Source organism: Syngnathoides biaculeatus, chromosome 17 (genome assembly GCF_019802595.1).
Source record: "Syngnathoides biaculeatus isolate LvHL_M chromosome 17, ASM1980259v1, whole genome shotgun sequence".
Lineage (NCBI taxonomy): Eukaryota > Metazoa > Chordata > Actinopteri > Syngnathiformes > Syngnathidae > Syngnathoides > Syngnathoides biaculeatus.
The window spans coordinates 7,593,876-7,616,682 of record NC_084656.1 but is presented as its reverse complement, the minus strand read 5'-3'; the positions used below and the strand labels follow the sequence as shown (position 1 = coordinate 7,616,682).

The window sequence follows — 22,807 nt, the reverse complement described above, 5'->3', positions numbered from 1 at the left end:
GGGCATAATGGGCTGTCATAAATCAAAACTGTAAGTGAAGGGAAGGATGATAAACCAACAAGTTGGGAAAGTCTGGAAATGCCCCACTGCCATTTTTCACTGCATACAAAAAAATAATCATTTTAATTTAAACAAATTGGAATCACCACTATTAAACATTCTAAAAATAAGTCCTTTGTGAAGAAAAGTTATACAACAGTGAAATTAATTGAACATGAACTATCCCCAAACTCTTTAAGGAAATATCAGCGAATGCCCTTCTCAAATGTGAAAAAAAGAACTATTTAGGCTTAAGAGTTTGTGCAAGGACTCACTTGGCTAGCTGCTTCTCTGCATCGGCGCAGAGCTCCAGCAATCCCATGAGCACTGCGGACACGTCCATGTATGCCTCCCACACGGTGAAGCCTCGGCCGATCAGATCGATAGCAGTGCGGCGGATTGTGCTGTGTGGTGGCAGCTTTCGGCTAGGAGGCTGGAGCAACAGGAAGGTCAATGCTTTACCTGAGATAGTAAAACATTGAAAATGATCATTTAATCAGTGAATAACATTTGTTCATATTCGAGTGAAGGCAACAGGCATTTTTATTTGACTTAGATAAATAAAACTATGTCATTATCACGTCTGCCTCACAGCTGAGAGCTTGTTGGTTTGTTTCTCGGTGTTGGCTTTCCTGTGTGAGGACTATATGTTTTCCCCTTGGGGGTATGGGTTCCTAGTACCGGTAACATGTCGATTAAAAACAGCATATTTTTGGTGCATTTTTAAAATTTAAACGTAACTTTTGAAACTACTAACACTGTATATCCTGTTTAACGCACCCATCATCTCTCAAATTATTGTAAAAAATGTGTTTCTAACCAAGCATCCATTACATGTGGAGTGTATGGCAGAAGGCCTGCTATTATCTTTGAATCAAAGAGACGTCACCCCAAAAACTAACATTTTATAATTGAAAATTGACAAATTCCTTAAGTTCAAATTGATGTGCGAGTAGAAATATAACATGCTCACACAGGATGAAGCAACTGAGTGAGATGGAGGTCATTTCATAGTTGACCTGACATTTGAGCCAGCCTCTGTGGGGACGCAGTGACCATTAAGGGTCGAAAAAATATCCCCCATCCTTCAATAACATCCTCCCCCCCGAAGCACATATAACACACCCTCTTGGCTATCTCCCAGGTGACTAGTCTGTCGATCTCACCCAGTGGAGCCCAGAGCCTTAGCAGAGTAATATAGAGGGGATGTAGACAAAATGAGGCAGCTCAAAACACCAGAACCTGGTTTTATAGTTCTGGTAAATGTTAACAGGAAACAGAGTAAAACACCAACATTAAAAAAAAAAAAAAAAAACTTTTCTCACTGGTGATGGCAAGATAATTCCACAAAGGGCCCACAGCCACTGTCGTCTTCAAAATAGCAATTTCACTTAAGCCAGTGACTTTTGATGATATACAGTGCCTTGTGAAAGTATTTGGCTCCCTTGAACTTTCCAACCTTTCGCCACATTTCAGGCTTCAAACATAAAGAGATGAAATTTTCATTTTTTGTCAAGAATCAACGATGGGACACAATCGTCAAGTGGAACAAACTTTATTGGCTATTTTAAACTTTTTTCACAAATAAAAACATGAAAAATGGGGTGTGCAATATCACTCCGCCCCCATGCATTAATACTTCGTAGTGCCACCTTTTGCTGCAATTATTGCTGCATGCCGCTTGGTGTATGAGAGAGAGTGAAATTCTTGCCAATTCTTCCTTGCAAATCAGCTCAAGCTCAGTGAGGTTGGATGGAGAGCGTTTGTGAACAGCAGTCTTCAGCTCTGGCCAGAGATTCTTATTTGGATTCAGGTCTGAACTTTGACTCGGCCATTCTAACACCTGGATGTGTTTATTTGTGAACCATTCCATTGTAGATTTGGCTTTATATTTTGGATCATTATCCAGTTGGAAGATAAATCTCCGTCCCTGTCTCAGGTATTTTGCAGACTCCAACAGGTTTTCTTCCAGAATGATCCTGTATTTGGCTCCATTTATCTTCCCATCAATTTTAACCGTCTTCCCTGTCCCTGCTGAAGAAAAGAAGGCCCAAACCATGAGGCTTCCACCACCATGTTTGACAGTGTGGATGGTGTGTTCAGGGTGATGAATTCTGTTGCTTTTACACCATACATATAATTTTCCATTGTGGCAAAAAGTTCGACTTTGGTTTCCTCTGACCAGAGCACTTTCTTCCACATGTTTGGTGTATCTCCCAGGTGGCTTGTGGCAAACTTTAAACGAGACTTTTTATATATATCTTTGAGAAATGGCTTTCTTCTTGCCACTGTTCCATAAAGGCCAGATTTGTGCAGTGTACGACTGATTGTTGTCCTATGGACAGACTCTCCCACCTCAGCTGTCGAGCTCTGCAGTTCATCCAGAGTGATCATGGGCCTCTTGGCTGCATCTCTGATCACTATTCTCCTTGTTAGAGGTGAAAGTTTAGAGGGATGGCCGGGTCTTGGTAGACTTGCAGTGGTCTGATACTCCTTCCATTTCAATATATTTCGATACGCTTGCACAGTGCTCCTTGAGATGTTTAAAGCTTGGAAAATCTTTTTGTATCCAAATCCGGCTTTAAATTTATCCACAACAGTATCTCGGCCCTGCCTGGTGTTCATTCAGAGATCCTCATTGAACTTCTGGAGTGGGTTTGCTGCACTGAAAGTGAAGGGGCCGAATAATATTGCACGCCCCAATTTTCAGTTTATTTGTTAAAAAGTATAAAATATCCAATAAATTTCGATCCACTTCACGATTGTGTCCCACGTGATTTGATTCTAGACAAAAAAAATTAAATTTTATATCTTTGTTTGAAGCCTGAAATGTGGCGAAAGGTTGAAAAGTTCAAGGGGGGCAAATACTTTCACGAGGCACTGTAATAACTGGGATACTCTAAATGTGTGAACAAACACATCATCTTCACATGGGTACACGTGCTCACAGATCACAGTTTTAATTTATTCTATAAGGTGCTTATGAACTTTCATTAAGATGGGAGATTCTGGCTAGGGTGTTCCAAAGCTCACTGCCTTCATAAATTTTGTTGAAACGAGTCCATCTAAAAGGCAGTTCACAATTACATCTTGAGGACGCTCTGTTTCAAGTTTTATAGAAGTTAGTTACTTTCTTCTTGATCAAATCATTCAGTGATCATGGTGCTTGTCCACCTAAAACTTTATGTTATGGAAGTATTTTTTTTTTTTTTTAAACTGGGCAGATTGTTCTTTGAAAGGATGTACTGAGGATGTGTAGGATTTTTTTTTCAAGGTTTTTTGGGACCAGGGAGTGGAGAATCTTTTAATATAAAATGGGTCATTTAGTTTGAAACTATAATCAGAGAATTTTGGTAAATCCTAATGCTGGAATTTGGGATTACAACAAATATATGACATAGGCTATGTTAAGGCCACTTTATACTCCAGTGCGGTTGACAATGCCATTGTATCACGTGATCTATGGATTGGCACCTGCACATCAAAAAAAGTTGCAGTGCACAGAAAGCTGCAGGGATCATCTCTTGTCATTGGTGCATTTTAGTCACATGCTGTGATGATGTAGTCGTCGTTCCTCCCTGCTCCACATACCACCTGTGTCACTGCCTTCCTGATCGATTTTGCAGCATAATTAAAATAATCATCTGCTCATTAAGGTCCATTTGTTCAAACAGACACTTTCACAGATGCCATTGTTCCTTGTTCTGGAAAGTAAAGTCAAAACAACTTACGGAAATGTGCATCCAAAATATGCTGAGGAAACTCCCTTCTGTGACGTCCTAGGCAATACCAACAGTAGCGACGCCTTTGAGTTGGAGAAGAACTGCAGCACGTTTTCAAAACTGCACGCATGAGTTGCGCTCAAGTATAAAGGGAAAGGGATAACCACAGTGATGTCAATGTGGTTGCCACATGCTGGAATAGGCTCTAGAACTCCTGCAACTGCCAAAGGTTAGCTGGGAGAAGCTCCTGCACTCCTGCAACCCTTGTGAGGGTAAGCAGCTCAGATAATGGATGGAAGGAAGTATTGAAAAATATAGCAAGTGTCAGAAGCTAATAACTTAATCAGCATTGTGTCATTTGCCCTTTTACTCCCTTGGGGGCAAATTACTTTTTTAAAATTATTATTTAAATACAAAATAATTCATTTTAGATTTTAATCTTCTTCTTCTTTCGGCTTGTCCCGTCAGGGGTCGCCGCAGCGTAAAATCCCAGATGAACGCTCATATTTGTTTGGCAAAGTTTTTACACGGAATGCCCTTCCTGACGTAACCCCTCTTGGCCCAGTGAGATACGAACTCACGACCCCTGGTTTACCGAACCAATGCGCTAACCACTGAGCTATTATAGATTTTAACATTAATTCAAAATTGTTGTAAATGTTCTCTATTTTGTGGATATACAGAACTAATGTCATTAGCTGTACTTCCTGGTATTTCATCATAAACCTGACCTAACTGGCATTGGATCACACTGATGGTATTCAAAGATATAGCCAGAAAGAAACCACATTTGCAGTGATCAGTACAACTGTAACACCATAGCTCATTACTGAAAAACTTCAAACCCAAAACATCTTTTGTCCTCTTGTGCTCCTGTGAGAAAGTTAGACAGCAGCATGACGATTCTCAGCAGTGTTTCACTGAGCATGTTAAGACTGCTGAGGTGAATTAAAAATTTCATCAAAGAGGGCTAAAATTGTAACTCAGTGGTGTAAATGAAAAAGAACCTATCTTTTCTCAATGCCGAATTTAGTTAATTCCAACACTAACTAAACTAACCGTTTAAGATGTGTACTTTAAACGGGCTTCTTTATTGAGCCATTCCTGGTCATTAATATTTAATTCAGCAGGCCAAAATTTATGACCATTTTGTATTCTAATGGCAAATAACATGGACATGTTTGAGTAGAAGGTAATAACCTCTGTTATTTGTGATTTGTTGATAACATAAAATTAAGATTAGACTAATCCTGCAATCTATCCATCCATTTTCTGAGCTGTTTATTAACTATGTGAAACAACAAAACCAAAACCAATAAGCTCTTTATACAGTGAGCGATTTTGTTGAATGCCATAGTAGTCGGTGTGTTAAAAATGCAAACATTCATTTGCTAACTTAATTCTTCTGCTTCCGACAGGAAATCAATGTGAACTCCAGAGGGCGATTAGTTTCACATAAACCGATGACCAGTATATAAACTGGATGGTTGACTGTGAGTGAGGCTTTGGGGGTTGGAGCACAATATGGAGGTCATAGAGCAAAAGATCACTGGTCAAAGTCAAATCCCTTATGTGAATGCGTATGTAGATGCTCTACTCATAGACCCCAGCATGCCACCACAAAAAGAAGCATACTCAGAGGTCATGATATGATTGGTGGAAGGTGGTGGGTTGGTGGGGTCATACCTGCAGAATGTTTAATGTGATATTCACTTTGCAGTCATTTTTTGGTTCCAAAAACAACAGCAAAGAAGACTAAAGGCTCAATCAGAGCTCGTCTCCTGACCAGTGAAGAAAAGATGAAAGTAGTATACACAGGTCCATTTCTCTCTGCGCATATCTTTATTTAAAGGAAGGCTTTAGATTCAAATGACTCAATATCTATTGACAAAACATCAGTCAGCCATAATGGGCTGTTCGTTACACTAGTAAACATGTCACATTAACACCAAGAGGGTAATTAGAGCAGGGGTTTGGTAGAATGGACCAAAGGGAACGAAAGAAGAGACAGAAATGGGAACAAATCGGTACATTTTATTTTACAGGGCCAACTCAACTGCCTCCACAACAATGCTTTAACTTTTTTTCCCCCCTCAGCCTGGCACACTGTCGATTTTACCTGAGTGAAGGTAAATCAATGTTAAGGACTTAGTGGATTAGTGCTGGATCAGAACGACTGCAAGGAGTAAAGGTCTTGCCTTTTTATTTATGTACAAAGCAGACATATAGCAGCTGAAATAAATATTTAACAATACAATTTTTCCCATTCTATATATTTCCCAAGGTGTTTTTGACATTAAAATATCACCAGATGTCGGGAACAACCCAAGTACCCCATATAATGTATACAAAAAAAATGGTAGAACAAATAAGATCAGAAAGTAAGTTGTGTGTAATAATATGAAAAAGTATGGAACATGCCAACTGGTATTTACTTAATACTTCAAGCATTTGTTTGCAATGAGAGCTTCAAGAAGCCTCCTCCATGTAGAAACTAGTCACATATGTTGCTCTGTTGTGATTTTTGTCAACACAAGCAGTGTTTATATCTTGGAGGTTCCGTGGTCTTCTTTTATGGACCTTGAGTTTCTGTTCAGTTCAGTTTCAGTAGATTTTCAATTGGATTCAAATCAGGTGATTGGCTGATTCATTTTAGCAGCTATAATGATTTTTCTTGGCAATATGATTTGAATCATTATCCTGCTGAAATATCCACCTTTGTTTCATTTTCATCATCCTTGTAGATGGCAGCAGATTTTGTCAAGAATGTCTTTGTACATTTGCACATTTATCCTTCCTTTAATAATGTGAAGTTTACCAGTACTACTTCCTGGAAAGCTGCCCGAAGCAATTATGTTCCTACCTGCAAACTTCACTGTGGGTATGGTGTTTTTAGAGTGATGCGAAGTGCCATTTTTCCTCCAAACATGGTGTGAATTATGCAATCCAAACTATTGAATTTTACTCTCGCCTTGTCAAACTATATTCTCCCAGTATTTTTCTGGGTTGTCCAAATGTTCAGCAAACGTTAAATGACCTCCGACATGCTTTCCCCCTCAAGTCAAGTGGGGTTTTGTGTGGTGTGCATACAGGCAATGGTGGCGGAGTGCATTCCTCTAATTTCCTTGTGGCAGCAGTACCTGACATTGCCAGGTCTTTTTGAACGTTTCCACAGTTGGTCCTTGGCTCTTGGACAATTCTTCTCTCTGGTCTTACTCATCATGAAATGTGTCTTGACTCATCTTAGCAATGAGTACTTTTTGTAGCCCATCAATCAGGAATGAACCATTTTGACATTGATTTGCATTGACAATGGGATGGATTGTTATTTGATTGATATATTTTAGGTCTTCTCTTGGCTTTCACCTCTTTCGTCATGTTTTCAATACATTTTTGTCATTTAAAGGAGAAATCCAGTGCTTTGCATGAACAGTGTATCCAAGAGTTCATGTAATATGTATCCTATTTTGACAATGTGATGCTAAATCCTCTGTCATTTAATAGTGTTTTGAGAAGACTTTTGTCAACAATTACAAATTTTCAGGTGCGCTGCCATTTTCGCAAGTCACATGATGTACGTGGCGTATGTGACGTGTACTGTGCCGTTCCAAACGCTCGATTACGTGGGACACCATTATGCCCAGTGCTGACTTCTCAGATTTATCCTCCTCTTATGAAGAAATAGCAGTATCGGTTGATCGGGAAGATGGAGGAATACTTTCATACAGATCTGAACCTGTGGCTGTAATTAATATTGAATATTTGGATGTTTCTTCAGGCGGAATGGCGCGGAGTCTGACTACTCTGAGGCCTACGCGCGACATAAGTGTGTACACAAAGGCCCCTGGGAGCTCCAGGCCGGTAGCCGCAGATGGTTCTTTGGACGGGAATGATGCGGAGTCTGACGAGCGAGCCCCGGCGGCGGGCTACGAGTCGAGCTCTCTTTTGAGAGAGAATTTAACATCACATTGTCAAAATAGGGTAAATATTACATGACCTTTTAGATACACTGTTAATGCAAGCACTGGATTTCCTCTTTAACATTTTTTCCCCCAGTCATTTAACATTTTTATGCAACTTAATTTCTGATCCTTTTTGTTCCACTTTCTTTGTATGTATGGATTACTTGTGTTGTTCCCAACATCTGGCGAAATGTTCAGGGCAACAGGCCCTTTGGACGCATATTTAATGAGAAAAATGGTGATGTGCTAAATATTCCAACTACTGTACATAGGACACGTGTATACCTGATAAAAACTGTTGCATATTATTAGAAATGTTTTAAATCAGAATTAGATGAGATGAGCAATATTAGATAGAATTTGGTTTCAGTAATGTGCAACAATAGGATATCAAATGACAAATGAAATTTGAATTATTAAAATCACCTTTTACAGTATTTTGTGCAGTGCTGTCCACCCCCTGAAAAAAAACAACCCCTCAACCCACCCAATTTCTAATCAGTTCTCATGAATGTTTCAAAATGCCACCATTCATGATGAATGGACCCCTGCAGGGAATTGGATGTATTTTGACATTTACGGCAGAGATAATTGTCCAGAGAAAGAACACAATGGACAGTTTGTCTCTTTTATCCAGCCCAACTATTCCTCAGTCATCATCTGTATATCATTCTTTCCATCCTAGGCTCAATTTCCCCATCCATCCTATACATTTCTTCTCCTACAATATGAAAACATAAATCTATACACTGCCATGTAGACTACTGTACCCACCTCCTCTCTGTGTAGACAGCTCTCATTTATCACGCACACACATACACGTGGAAGCGCACACACCCCTGTATGCCAACACCTCCAATCCATCTTTCAATTTCACGAGAGACAGGTGAAGTAGGAGATGGGGAGGATGGAGAGAGAAAAAACAGACTGACAATAGGCTGAAGGACAGACAAAGAATGAAACTAAAAATATCAGTGAGCACTGAAGAAAAATCTAGTAACATGTTCACATGCTTTCACAGCTTTGTGTAACTATCGTTGAGAGGAATTTACCGGAATTTGATTGGAAACATGGACATTCCTCACATTTTTGGCTGTTGCAGGAGGAAAAGGAGGATGAAAGGCTGCAGAAAAAGGATCTGACTTACTAAATAACCCTACCATGTTTGTAGTTAAGAGCGTTCGTTGTGTAGATGTACACGTGCATGGAACAAGCCTGTGGAGCATTGGACCGAGTCAAACCTGCTCCACTTGTTCGCCACTGGTGCAATAACTAGAATAGCCTCTAGTACGAGGCCCCTTCCCAGTGGAGACCCAGCCAACGCTCAGTCGACTCATTACATGAGCCGTGCAGAGAGGTTGGTAGTAAATGTGCTACATTTACTCAAGTGACATTTTCCACAAACTATACTTGTCAGAGTACTTTAACTGCACTGTACTTTTTACTTTAACTTATGTAAAGAAGGAGCGATACTTTTACTCCATTATAATGGTTGACATAGTTTGATACTTTTATTTATTCCTTCTTGCATGCGCATCTGTTATTAGACTATGTTAAACATCCCCATAGGGTGCCTGTTGTGCCATTCAGACGGAATCACGAATGTCAATTGACTAATTCACCAATTGGATGACACCGTGCACGTAGCCTTTGCAAGGCAATCAAAATGATTCATTTTGGGCGGGAAAAAAAAAAAAGCCACGCGACTACTTTACTCCCTCCAAAAAAACAACAGCTTTGTCATGCAGCTGTTATAGTGGGACTGCCTAAACCAGGATATTTCATCCTACTTCTAACTTGAGAAAACACCTTGCAGTAAGTTAGATGTTTCTATTGTTATTTTGGCAGTGGATGTGGGGGGAAAAAAATAGCAGTATCCAGATAGTGTCGCAAATGCACACACAGTCAAGTTTGTTCAGCTGAGAGCTTCTTCATGAAGTCATTTATGTGAATAAAGCAAAAACAAATGCTTCTCTCCCATTGGAATGGTTTTGGGGCATTTAAAAATTGAAATCTTGGCAGGTGTGTGTTGACTCATATATTTGATTTTATTTGATGTTCATGCACAGATTAAAAAAAAAAAAGTTACTCAAGTTGCTCTACTTATTTTTTTCATTTCGGACTTTCTTACATTTAAGTAAGTATTTGGATGACTACTTTTTACTTTTACTTGTGTCATATTGTTCTAAAGTAACAGTATTCTTCCTTGATTAAAATATTTGGCTACTGTATCCACCTCTGGTCATGTGTGAGTAAGCGCGACGGAGACGCAAGCTCAACTATCACAACACTTCAGGGACGATGCAATTTTTGGGGTTGTAAGCATTTGTTGATGGGTAAATGTGGAATGTAATAGTGGTAGAAATGAGCCAACCAATGATTACTAAGTAACTGGCAATTAGCATTAGACACCACTCAATAGTTATACAATAGGGGAGGGCCTCTTGCCATAAAGCATACGCCACAGCTGTCTTTTGTCATGGGGCTAGAAAATCAAGCCAGCTGAGATAATGAAAAAACGTTTTAAGCTATATCTCAAGAATTCAGCACTAAATTGTTCTAATTCTTTATACGTCTTTAGCACTTACCTTCAAACTATGTATTTAGAAAATATGAAACGGACAAGTGGGACTTTAATTCATTTAAATGTACTTCCAATTTCTGGATGTGCAGCTTTGGTAAGTGAGGGAGAACCATTAAATCTGGAACACAGACGGGCTTCCGCAGTAATTTACGCAAATTTCATCCTATATTACCAAAGTGGAAACCGAGTGCAGAATTTTTCCAGTGCACACTTAGAGGCCCATGATTATTTGCAAAATAACTGCAGAACTAGCTCTGGTGGTAGGACCACAACAAGAAGTTTCCCCTTTTGGTCAAGTTGGGGACACTTTAGTGGCAAGCACAACGAGAAGAATGATTTTTATTATCTGGCTGGAAATACCATCACCCACTAGTGGAAGCCTTCACCCACCCCATGCTTCCATGTCTATGCTCCTGTGAGTTCGTTCAGGTAAGTTAACCACTGTGTCCAGAGCCAACTTAAAATCATATGGATCACAGCCTATCAGTGAGCAGACAGGCACATCTCTGGGAGGATGCCCCCAACAACAACGACCAATCAGAACTCAGGAGTAGCAGGATGGAAGAGCAGCTCTTCTTAGTGCAGGTTTGTTGCCCGATGAGGCCCAAGCGCCATAGGCACAGTGTGGCAAAGCCTCAGATCGATCTGAGCGTGTGTTTAGTGCCAAGATCTTTAAAGAGTCAAGCTTGGCAGATTAGAATGAATTTTTTCTCTCCCCTTCACCTTTAATCCATCTGTGATTTTGTTACATTTGTCCTGTATTTTTGACATAACTCTAGCATAACTCATATAAAAGAATGTGTTCAAACTTCAACTAACATCCGACAATTTTTGAGGTAGTGCAAGTAATAATGATAAAAAATAAGGATCATAATTATTTAACACTGGAAAGATCAGTGTCACATTTTAGTTAAAGAAGTCCTCCAGCAGTTCAGTGAAAACTTCAGCTTCAACAGCTGTCTGAATTTTATGCAATTAATAACAGGAACTGGGTCCATTTTGACAAAAATTGTAGTTTAAGCGCCGAGTTCCAATTTAAAATAAACTCTTCCTATAAACTGCAACTAAACATGAAATTGATGCACCATACAGCTCTATAGGAATGGTATCCTTCAAGAAGAGAAAAATGATATTATTGCAATGCCTTTTGCCAACACAAATGTTTGTACTCGTAGTTACTTACATGTGTGTCTTGCTAGGGAATAGTTTGAGGAACCGCCACTTGTTGGTCCAAAGCCTTCAGGGACCTGTCCACCGGCTCGAGTACGTGCTGCACCTTTTGGAGGTTCAATCTCGGCCCCAAACTCGGCCCCGATGACACCCAGCAGGACAATGGCGGTGGCCTGTTTCCGGCGCTCCTCATATGAATTGGAGATCTTTTTGGCATTTGGTGGAAGGTTTGAGAGGCAGCCTTCAGGGAAACAAATGGAACTTAATGACATTTTCTGGACAAATATATCCTTTCTTAAATTTAGTAGATCTCATATAAACGCTTAAATAATTTTTACTTTAATTGGTATATTACAGAGATGCATTTGGATTTAAATTAAATGAAGAACCTCAACTTTTTCTTAGACTTAATTTGTGGATGGTGGTGGATATCTTGATGAAAACAGTAAATATTTAATGACAATTCTGCTCTGTGTACTCAATCACAATGTACTTGTTTATAAGAATGAACTTATCAGTTCAAACAATTAAACACACACACACAAAAATATACATACAGTTCAAGCTAGAAGTTTATATAGACAGCGGGCTGCGAGCTCTGGCGGCGGGCCGCGAGCCGAGCTTCGACGTTCGGGGAGGCCTTTAGCCGAGCTTCGGCGGCGGCGGAGGCCTTTAGCCGAGCTTCGGCGGCGGCGGAGGCCTTTAGCCGAGCTTCGGCGGCGGCGGAGGCCTTTAGCCTTGATTCGGCGGCCAGGGCTAACGGCCTCCGCCGCCTGGAAGCTCGGCTTGCGGCCCGCCGCCTGGAAGCTCGGCTTGCGGCCCGCCGCCTGGAAGCTCGGCTTGCGGCCCGCCGCCTGGAAGCTCGGCTTGCGGCCCGCCGCCTGGAAGCTCGGCTTGCGGCCCGCCGCCTGGAAGCTCGGCTTGCGGCCCGCCGCCTGGAAGCTCGGCTTGCGGCCCGCCGCCGGAGCTCGCTCGTCAGACTCTGTCATTCCCGTCCGAAAAACCATCCGCGGCTGCTGGCCCAGAGCTCCGCGGGTTTTTGTTTACGGACTTATGTCACGCATAGGCCTACGAGTAGTCAGACTCCGCGTCATTCCGCCAGAAGAACCATCTAAATATTCAACATTTACACTCACAGGTTCAAATCTGTATGAAAGTAATCCTCCGTCTTCCCGATCAACCGATACTGCTATTTCTTCAGAGAAATCAGCACTGGGCATAAATGGTGTCCCATGTAATCGAGCCTCTGTTGCGGCACGGTACACGTCACATCCGCGCATGTAGGTCATGTGACTCGCGAAAATGGCAGCGCCCCTGAAATTCTTAATTGTTGATAAAAATCTTCTCAAAACACAAATAAGAGACTATTTAACTTCAGATTGTCAAAATATGGTACATATGACTAATTGATACACTGTTCATGCAAAGCACTTTAAGCCCCTTAAACACTCTGCGTTCCTTGTTCGAAATCATGGTAAAATCAAAAGAAATCAACCAGGAAATCAGAGCAAGAATCGTGGCGCTCTACAAGTCTGGCTCATCCGTGGGTGTAATTTCAAGATGCTGGAAGGTGATGTGTTCATCTGTTCAAACAATTATAGGCAAGTATAAACATCATGGGACTGTCCAGCCATCACACCGCTCAGGAAGGAGACGGGCTCTGTGCTGCAGAGATGAACGTGTTCTGGTCCAAAATGTGTGAATCAACCCCAGAACAAAAGATAAAGATCATGTGAAGATGCTAGGCAAAGCTGGTAAGAAAGTGTCATTATCCACAGTGAAACAAGTTCTGCGCCGACATGGGCTGAAAGGCCATTCACCGAGAACGACGCCATTACTCCTAAAAAAAACACTTTAAAAATGTCAGACAATAGTTTGCAAAATGACTCCAAGAGAGAGCTCTTGAGTTCTGGAGACATGTCCTGTGGTTCCTAAAGCCCGTTACCCATGGAGGAAAACACTACCAAAAGCAATTTTTTTAATAGCGCATTGCATACACAAGAGAACTCAATGTGCTTTACATGATTAAAAGCATTTGAATGCAAAGAAATAAAACATTTAAAACTGGGGGAAAAAAAAAATGGAGTAAAAATGAGTCTTTGCAGTTTTATGTAAACTTATGGCTCCAACTGTGTGTGCACACATGTGTGCGCGTTTGTGTAAGTATGTATGTATATCACATATACACACACACACACACACTTGTCGATGTGCACTATAAAGACATTCAGCTCGTGACCTGCATTATGGTGTATTAGAGGGACACCCCTTTCCGCTAGTCGTACAAAGACGTGGTATAGATCAAAAATTTTGTTTTGAATTCTACTTTAAGAATCTGGCTTCAGAGGTTCAATACACGCAACACAAACAAAGATATAAAGACCTGACAAAATGCTTAATTCTGAGGACATAGATAATGAGCTCCGTAAGCTGCACCTATGACAAAAATAGTAATTGTAAGGTCTGACAGGATTATAGAGACAGTGGTTTTCCAACACACAAACATGTCACTCAAGTGACAGGAGTCTCAACATGACTTCATGTGACTTGGCTTTTCACCTACAATAAAAATACATTGTAAATTAAAAAGACTCACCTCATATGAGGACAAAGTGTTTTAGAAAACAATCCTGTGAAATGCAAAGCCACACGTGATCCTTGAGAACGGCACTTGGCTGATACATGCATGTGACTTAAACTACTATTATTTGGATGGGATACCTACATTAAGTCACGGCTCTAAAATGGATAATAGAAAACAAGATGTAGACCTGTCATTGAACACATTTTTTATTTTCATGCTTTGAACAATATAAGGTGTATAAACTTGAAATGTTGAAATGAAATGAAAGGAACTCTTGAACCTCTTATCAAAAATGACTGATAAGTTGTGTTTCTTTTTTAAAGAAATGCCACGATTCCGAAAAAAGTCTCTGATGTTCTGTGTTGTGCAATTTTCTAATATTGGATGCTCAGCAGTTTTGGACTGATCACATTGTCAAATGCTTGTACCATTTCTGATTAGTAATAAAGATTTGTTTACATAATAAAACCATTGAGCGACATTAAAGGACTATTTTTTAAATCATTTACATTCTTTTTGGTATGAAATGTTAAAAAAAACTATGAAGCCCTGTGAATCAGCATGAAGCTGATAACAGTTCAAAAGGAACATGTATTCACAAGGGATGAGCCATTTTTTATAAGCAGCAAATGGAGACACTTAAAAAAAAAAAAAAGCATGAGAGTAAAGAGAATGAAGAGTGGGGAACTGCCGGAGCCTCGTGTGTGTCGCAAATTCACAGTGGGAGCTGAAGGCTTTTGTTGAAAATCTCAAATGCCCAACAAGGAGAACATATATTGTGTGCATGTGCATGTGTCTGGGTGTGTCTGTATGTACTTGCTTAATACCATGAAAAAAATCTGATCTTAATTTCTGATTTTCTCTGTCTTTGGATCAGTGAGCAAGTGACTGCAACAAATTTGTATTGGAGAGAACAAAGCGCGTGTTAACCACACCCACGCACACCCCACCCTCACTCATACACTATCAGCAGGAGGTTGTAAAATGAACATACAAAGAGATGTAGCCACAGTTGTGTGGTCTTGAGCTTCTTGGGAACTCTTTATGATACGGCTTGGAGATTATAATATACAGTAGCTTCTGATTTCTTCAAACTGATAAAACGAGAAACAAAACATTAGACTTAATTTTCTTAGTTGAACCTTCTGTTTCTATATGTATTTTTTTTAAAAAAAAGCACTTGAAATTGTAGATGTGGCAAAATATAAAACCAAAACCATTCATATTGTGGGAGGAATGTATTCAGAACATCATGAAATATTTCATACTGTCAAGACCTACAACAACAGTCTCTTGTGATTGGGCACAGGAAACCATCACTACCAAATGTCCTAATCAATGATCCACCATATTTTATTGAGGTTTCATATTAATTTTTTTAATTACAGAAATCTGCCTCTGATCAAACAAAGCAATTGTCACTTTTTCATAATTACACTGGACAACAGAAAAAAATGCTATTTTTTTTAACTGTCAAGTGTGTGATCAGTAGCAAAAGAAACCAGGCCAATTGTTACACTATCACAGGATGAATGTGAGCAGTATATCGAGTATGAATTGAAATCACATCTGACGCCCCAAATTAAATCATATCAACTACAAATTCAAACAAAGGTAAAAATCTCAGTCAAGCATGATTATCTTTGAGGCGGAAATATTGTTAAGCTCCACTGATAGTTAGCCACTATATCACCATGTGACTCCAAGTAGTGAAGTAAAACTGTGACCGGTACAAAACACAAACGTTTAAAAAGAAAAAATAATTCAGTGTCCGCAGGGTTTACCCCGAAGGCATATACTGTACTTACAAGAACAATCTAGATCCTTCTTAAATGAAACAACAGCCAAGTTTCCATTTTCAACAAACTTTGAACAAATAGTGCATGGTATTGGTCAACTAATATCATAAATAGGGTTGACGTGGTAATTAAGGGAAGTTGTTGACCTTAATTACAAGACAGTGGATTTAGCCAAATTATTATTAAAAAACTGACATACTTGAGCCAAAATAAGGAACATTAAGCAAAATAAAATCCTATGAGGACAAAACATCACATAAATGTAAGATGAATACTGAAATAAGAAACATTGTAAATGAAAATGGGCATCTAAAAGATGTCCAGTGGCTCACATTAATGTAGGTGAGTAGTCATTTGACCACTGTAAGATCCTCAATTTTCAAATCCTCAGAACCCCCTTCCCCCATATTTTCATATTATATACTGGTGCTCTTTATAATGAGATTGCTAAAGGCCGGCTGTCATTTGGAAGAAGGCCCAGAGGCTGGCTCTGATAAATGGATTACAGATGGCATCCATTCCCTGGGCCAGACTGGGCCAGTAGATAACAAAATTAGAGATAGACTTCCAACCGGAATCACAAAAAAGTTATGATTTACACTAAGGGAAAAATTATGGCAGTATGGCAGCTTCTGGAAAAAAAAAAAAACTGTTTGATATATATATTTATTTATTTAAAAGGTACGCTAAGTTCTCTCCTTGAGCTGCGACCTTATCATGGTGGAGTGGTTTCTGTGTCCGAATGATCCTAGCAGCTAAATTGTCTGGGACTTTACACCCCTCGTAGGGTCACCCATTGCAAAAAGGACCTAGGTGAGGGACCACACGAAGGACGGCTCCATAAACACGCATGACGATTACAAAAAAAAACAAACAAACAAAAAAAGATATAGAGTCCCCTTGCCCAGATTCAAATCACCAGGGCTCTCCTCTGGAGGTAGGGGTCGAAGGTGAGCGCCTGGTGACCGGCCCTGCACCCATGGGCAAAGCCTGAAAGGGTAACATGGGTCCCCCTTCCCTTGGGCTCACCACATGTGGAAGGGGCCATAGGGGTTGCTCGGTGTTGTGTGAGTTGGGTGGTGTGCGAAAGCAGGGACCTTGGCAATCCAATCCCTGGCTAGAAAAGCTGGCTAAGCTAGGGATGTGGAATGTCACCGCTCTGGCAGGGAAGAAGCCAGAGCTGGTGTGTGAGGTTAAGACGTTCGAGATACAGTCGGGCTCGCTTCCATACACGGCTTGGGCTCTGGTACCAGTTCTCTTAAGAGGGGTTGGACTCTCTTCCACTCTAAGTTGCCCATGGTGAGAGGTGCAGAGCAGGTTTGAGTATACTTATTGCCTGCCGACTCAATCCGTGTATGTTAGTATTCGCCACGGTGGATGTGAGTGTCGTGTCCCTCCACCTCTGGATGGGGGGGTCGGGTGCTGATTGTTGTTTCTGTTTATGCACCAAACAACATTTCAGAGTACCCACCCTTTTTTGGAGTCCTTAGACGAAGTGCTGTAGAGCGCTCCCACTGGTTACTCTACGGTTTTGCTGGGGAACTTCAATGCTTACGTGGGCAATGACAGTAAGACCTGGAAGGGCATGACTGGGAAGAATTGCTCGGGGGCAGCCAAGGTGCAGAGGGGGTCTGGTTTTTGGTGCTGAGCATTGCATATCTGCTTTTTGCAGATGATGTGATTCTGTTGGCTTCCTTAAGCTGTGATCTCCAACTCTCTCCTGAACGGTTCTTTTAGAGTGTGAAGCGGCTGGGATGGCAATCAGCACCTCCAAATCTGACACCATGTTCCTCCGTCCAAATGGAAGACGGCTCTTGTTTGTGAGTGAGGCAATAATTGAATGCAAGATTGACAAGTGGATCAGTGCAGCATCTACAGGGATGCACTTTTGTCCAGTCCGTTGTTGTGTACAACAGAGTAGTACTGCTACTCCTCCACATTAAGAGGAGCTAGATGAGGTGTCTGGGGCATCTGATCTGGATGTCTCCCTGATGTCTCCCTAGTGAGGTGTTCCGGGCAAGTCTCACCGGAACGAAACCCTGTGATGACTTCGTACATGCTGGGGACACTTTGTCTCTCGGCTAACCTGGGATTCCCTCAGATGAGCTGAATGAAGTGGCTGTTGGAAAGGGAAGTCTTGAGTGTCCCTGCTAAAGCAACTGCCCCCACAACCCTACCACAGATAAGCGGTAAAAGATAGATGGATGAATGGATGGTATGCTAAGTTAAGGAAAACTACAAAAAAATTCAGATATTGGTATGACTTAAATGTCCCCTTACTTTAAAAAGTAGTTATCTTTTATGATTTGCTGAAAATCTACCTTGATAATGTTCGCTTACTGACCAGCTGCAAATTTTATTGTTACATTAACTTATACAATGCAATCACAATATATGTACAGCTGATGACTAATTGATAGTCTCATTTATTTTTAAACCTTCTATATGATTCAGAATTTTGCGACACCACTGAACTTGACCATTGGGTCTGTGGTGGATATTAAAAAAAAAAAAAAAGATAATGTAAAAGCTTTTTTTAAGACTGGCAGATGCTCTGAACTTCATTTATGAAATGAGATGTCTGCGGACAGTCTGGTGAATCACATGCTTCCTGCAGACTCTTCGTCCATGTGGATGGAATGATTGATTTTTGAAGCCTATCGATCTCTTTCCTTCACGACCAAAAGATCTATTATAATGACATTGTATCTAAATCCTATTTGTTGGTCAACCGGCTCCCAAACTTAACCCAATAAAGTAAAGAGGGCAGGAACATGCTCTCCTCTCCGCTCACCTACATTTGGCTAAGTCGTCAACGAGAGATGGATTGGAGAAGGAAAAAAAGAGGTAAATAAAATTATCCTTAAGAGAAAGAAAATTCTTTCATACAACTATTTTTTAAGGTCAGACGGACAATGAACATGAGGGGGGCAGGGCAAAGAATGACATTCCAGGAAAGGCTGGCATGGGCATTACAAGCAATTTAAGAATGAGAAATATTTTTCATAAAAAAAAAAAATAAATAACCCTATAATAAGTTTGCACTATTGTATAACAAACACCAATGTATTTTCGAACATTCATTCATGATTTGACATTGAAAATTTAAAAGCCAATTGTTTGCAAGTTATTGCAATTTAGTTGTACTTTTCCCCTGGTCTCTCTCTTCTCTCGATCTCTATCTCTCTCCTTCTCTCGAGAGAGAGAGAGAGCTCGAGAGAGAGAGAGAGAGCTCGAGAGAGAGAGAGAGAGAGAGAGCGAGAGAGAGAGAGAGAGAGAGAAGAGAGAGAGAGAGAGAGAGAGAGAGCGCTAGAGCTTCTATCTGCTCTCATACGAGAGCGCTCTCTCTCTCTCTCTCTCCTCTCTCTCTCTCTCTCTCTCTCTCTCTCTCTCTCTCTCTCTCTCTCTCTCTCTCTCTCTCTCTCTCTCTCTCTCTCTTCTCTCTCTCTATATATATATATATATATATATATATATATAAAAAACTTCATGGATTTTCTGGATATGGAGAAGCAGCAACTCTACTCGGAGTCCCTGCTCGATGAGCTTCTCAAAGTGAGAGCCTGGACACGGTCTGGAGGAAACTGAATTTGGCCATTTATGTCTGTGATTTTGTTCACTACTTACAGCAGCGCTCAATCATCATTGTAAACTCTCCCCTGGCCACAAAGCAAGAGGTTTTTGCCTCAACAACTGCCAGGACTTCTAAAAAGGTGAAATCATTGAGTTGGTGATTGGTCTAAAGGCAAAAGTTTTGGAAAGCCGGGCTATACTTTCCAGAACCTCTCTTCGCACACCAGTTCAGGGTCCGACCAATGCAGACTTTTTCCTTTCTCTTAAGCCAGGTTCTGTAGCCACGGGCCAGACCACCAAGGTCCACAATTACAGTCATTGCCCAATTCACATAGCACCCAAACCCCTTGGCCCTCCCATAGGTGCTGAGCCCATGGTAAAAGGGAGCTGCTTTGCCTCTTCGGGCTGTGCTTGGCTGGGCATTTTAGGCCCAGGCTCGACAGTGTGTTTGCATCTCCATGCCTGGCTCTAAAGCTTTTATCAGTTATCATAGCTGGTTCTGAAGCACGTTTTGTTTGGTCACTCAGTGACCCAACCAGGGACATAAAACCTCCAACATCTACTCAAAACATTGGGAGACACAAACCTCTCCATTTGTAAGGTGGAGCAATAAGAAGGGGTAATTTAGAGATATTAAACTAATGAAAGATATTCATGGAATATTGCATACAATGTACCAGTGTTAGAAAAGAACATAATTTATGAACATATGATGCAACAACAATATGTTTCTTTTTTGGGAACCCTGAAGGGGAACTATCAAGCTTCCCAAAACCCACTTCAAAACCAGTAACCCTATCAACCTCTAATCCTGAACCATGCCTCTGCATCCATTGGTAATCAATAGAAGGCTGGTAAAACTTGATCACTCGGGACTCAGGCAAGAGGATCAATATCAGCAGGAAATTTGTGAGAACTAAAGGGTCAGAGGTGAAAGTAAATAGTTGACAGAAAAGTCCATGAAAAATATTCTGGAAACAAAAACACAAACCTTTAAGTGTGCTTGTGCTAAAGGGATAAATGGGTGGTCATTAGTTAAGGATACGTACATACCATCCTTAGACTGAATGTCAGGAGATAGTAAAGCCTGGGAAATAACTGAACACAATTATGATTTTTTAAAATGCCACAGGACAACAATTGGAAATCTTCAAATGGTTACTATCATTTGAAACTGCTCAAGGCCATCTAAAAGGTTAAAATGTATTTTATGGTCTTGAGACAGACAGTAAGCAGTACCTCTGCTCACAAGAATATGATGGAAGACGTGGGGTTCCATTGTGATACAAGGGAAAAACAAGACAAAACAGTAAAAACAGCTAAAAGCTTGAAAACAAAGAAGCCAATACAAGGACATTTTTGGTTTGATGACTGATCAGTTTTAAAGTTATCAATTCAACTCTTTCTCCATTGTAATATTTAGTCTAATGATAATCATTGAGTCCTGCAGTAAAAATAACCCACACCTTTCAAACAAGGCTGATAATGATAACAAAAATCACATTGGTTGTTTAATTAACTTGTTTTGTTGGTTAAATTTTGTGGGCCAATTTATATTGACTTTCACTTCTATGTAATTGCCTACATATATACACATACTCATTGCAACAAAAGCATTAGGTACTCTCTTGGGGACATCCAAAATATTGAGATTTTTTTGTGCAGAGGGACAAGAAATGAAATGTCCCAATGCATGGTCAATATCCAGTCAGGTCCATGACTATTGGGACATTTACACAGTTCTCATCTGACTCTTAACACCACCAGGACAATGGTTTTGAAATGAAAAACAAGATGTGCATCAACTACAAACTTTGAACTTGAATTTGAGGCCCTCATTTATTCTTTAATTTCTTTGGATTGTGGCATGAGGCATTTCTTTTTTAGAACTTGTAGCCCATTTCAATTTGTCTGTCAAGTATTATTTGAATGATTTCCTGATTCAACGAGTCTATAGGGTTAGCCCTTAGTGTGTTCACGGTGTAAAAAACTGGTCATCACAGGGAAGGGAACCAGTGGATTAACTTTTCCATTCAGGGCCCAATAGGTTAGAAGTTTGTACTTATTTTGTATCTGAAAGATGTGTGTGTAATGAAAAAAATAATTCATCTGACCCATCAACACAAGGGCCGGAGTACATCCAGGAATAGTCACTAGACAATTGCAGGGCATACAGACAAACCACCATTCAAATGCAAAAAGGTAAAACTACTTGTTCAAACAGATTACAATAAATTTAATTATAGTAATATATTTTTCAAATGATCTCATAGTTAAGAGGTAACAAGATTTAGACTTCCACTTCTCCCCTCTGCAAAGGGAAAAAAAACAAACAGTGAAGTAAAGAACTATGAACACCAGTCTCTTCACCAATTTTAACCTTCGTCATTTGTTTTTTTTCCATGTTTTCTCTTTTGACTACAGATGCCTTACGATTGGCTGGCGACCAATTGAGGGAGTGCCCTACCTTTAACCCAAAGTCAGTTTGGATAGGGTCCAGGACACCAGAGACCCGAGTGAGAATAAACGGTACAGAGAATGGAAGGATGGATCATTCACATATACATTTCATAGAATACCTCCTGTTTTAATAAAAAGTCCATAAAGCAGTGTCCCTCAATGTGTAAAAACTACACATATACAATCATCAAAAACAATCAAACGGGTTTAGCATCGCCACATTGAACATTCTCATCTCATCACTGCGTAGATTCAATCTTTGCTGAAGAGAAATGTGAGCTGACCCAACCAACCTCCAGGCTGTGATATTAGATTAGCTGGGTAGGCTAGCATTTCGGCTAACCAAATCACAACTGGACTAATGACACTGAGAGGTGAGGGTCATCTTGACCTTTCACCTTTGATCTATATAGATGTGCCACCACAAACCCTCTCAAGAGGTGAAAGGTGAAAACGTAAAATGAAAGGGGCTGCGAAAGAAATGTAAAATTTTATTCTTTTCATTCAGGTACCTTGATAAGATGTTAGAATCAATGGTTTATTAACTCATACACAGAATGCCCTACGAAAGAGGATTGTAAACAATTATGATCTAATGAAAGCATCAATACACTTTCAAGTATTTGTACATTGATCATTGGCAAACTGCTGTACATGTTACATAGATCAAACTTTAAAAACTGACTAATCGTTGAAAGGAGGAAAATAAAGATGTATTTATATTCTCTTCGAGCCTGTCAGGTGACTGGGTGATGAAGGTTTATGCATGGTGGAGACCTCTGACCTCCCTGAGGTAACACCCATCAACAGAGACAGAAATGATGCCCTCTTAGTTTGTGGAGGCAGTATTTCCTCTAGTATAGGGACAACTGCACTGCTCATACTTTACTTTAAATCAGGTTCAAATGTTTTAT

General features: G+C 40.3%; 1 protein-coding gene across 3 annotated transcripts in view; it reads right to left on the bottom strand.

Annotated features, from left to right (window-relative positions):
* LOC133515256 (WD repeat-containing protein 7) overlaps window positions 1-22,807 on the bottom strand; it is a 159,759-nt gene that overhangs the window by 75,605 nt on the left and 61,347 nt on the right. For all 3 annotated transcript variants that reach the window (XM_061847621.1, XM_061847620.1, XM_061847622.1), the window contains exons 23-24: window positions 11,491-11,718; window positions 315-501 (exon numbers count right to left, since the gene is read on the bottom strand). In XM_061847621.1, coding sequence (XP_061703605.1) covers window positions 315-501; window positions 11,491-11,718 — 415 coding nt within the window. The remainder of the gene's footprint in view (window positions 1-314; window positions 502-11,490; window positions 11,719-22,807) is intronic.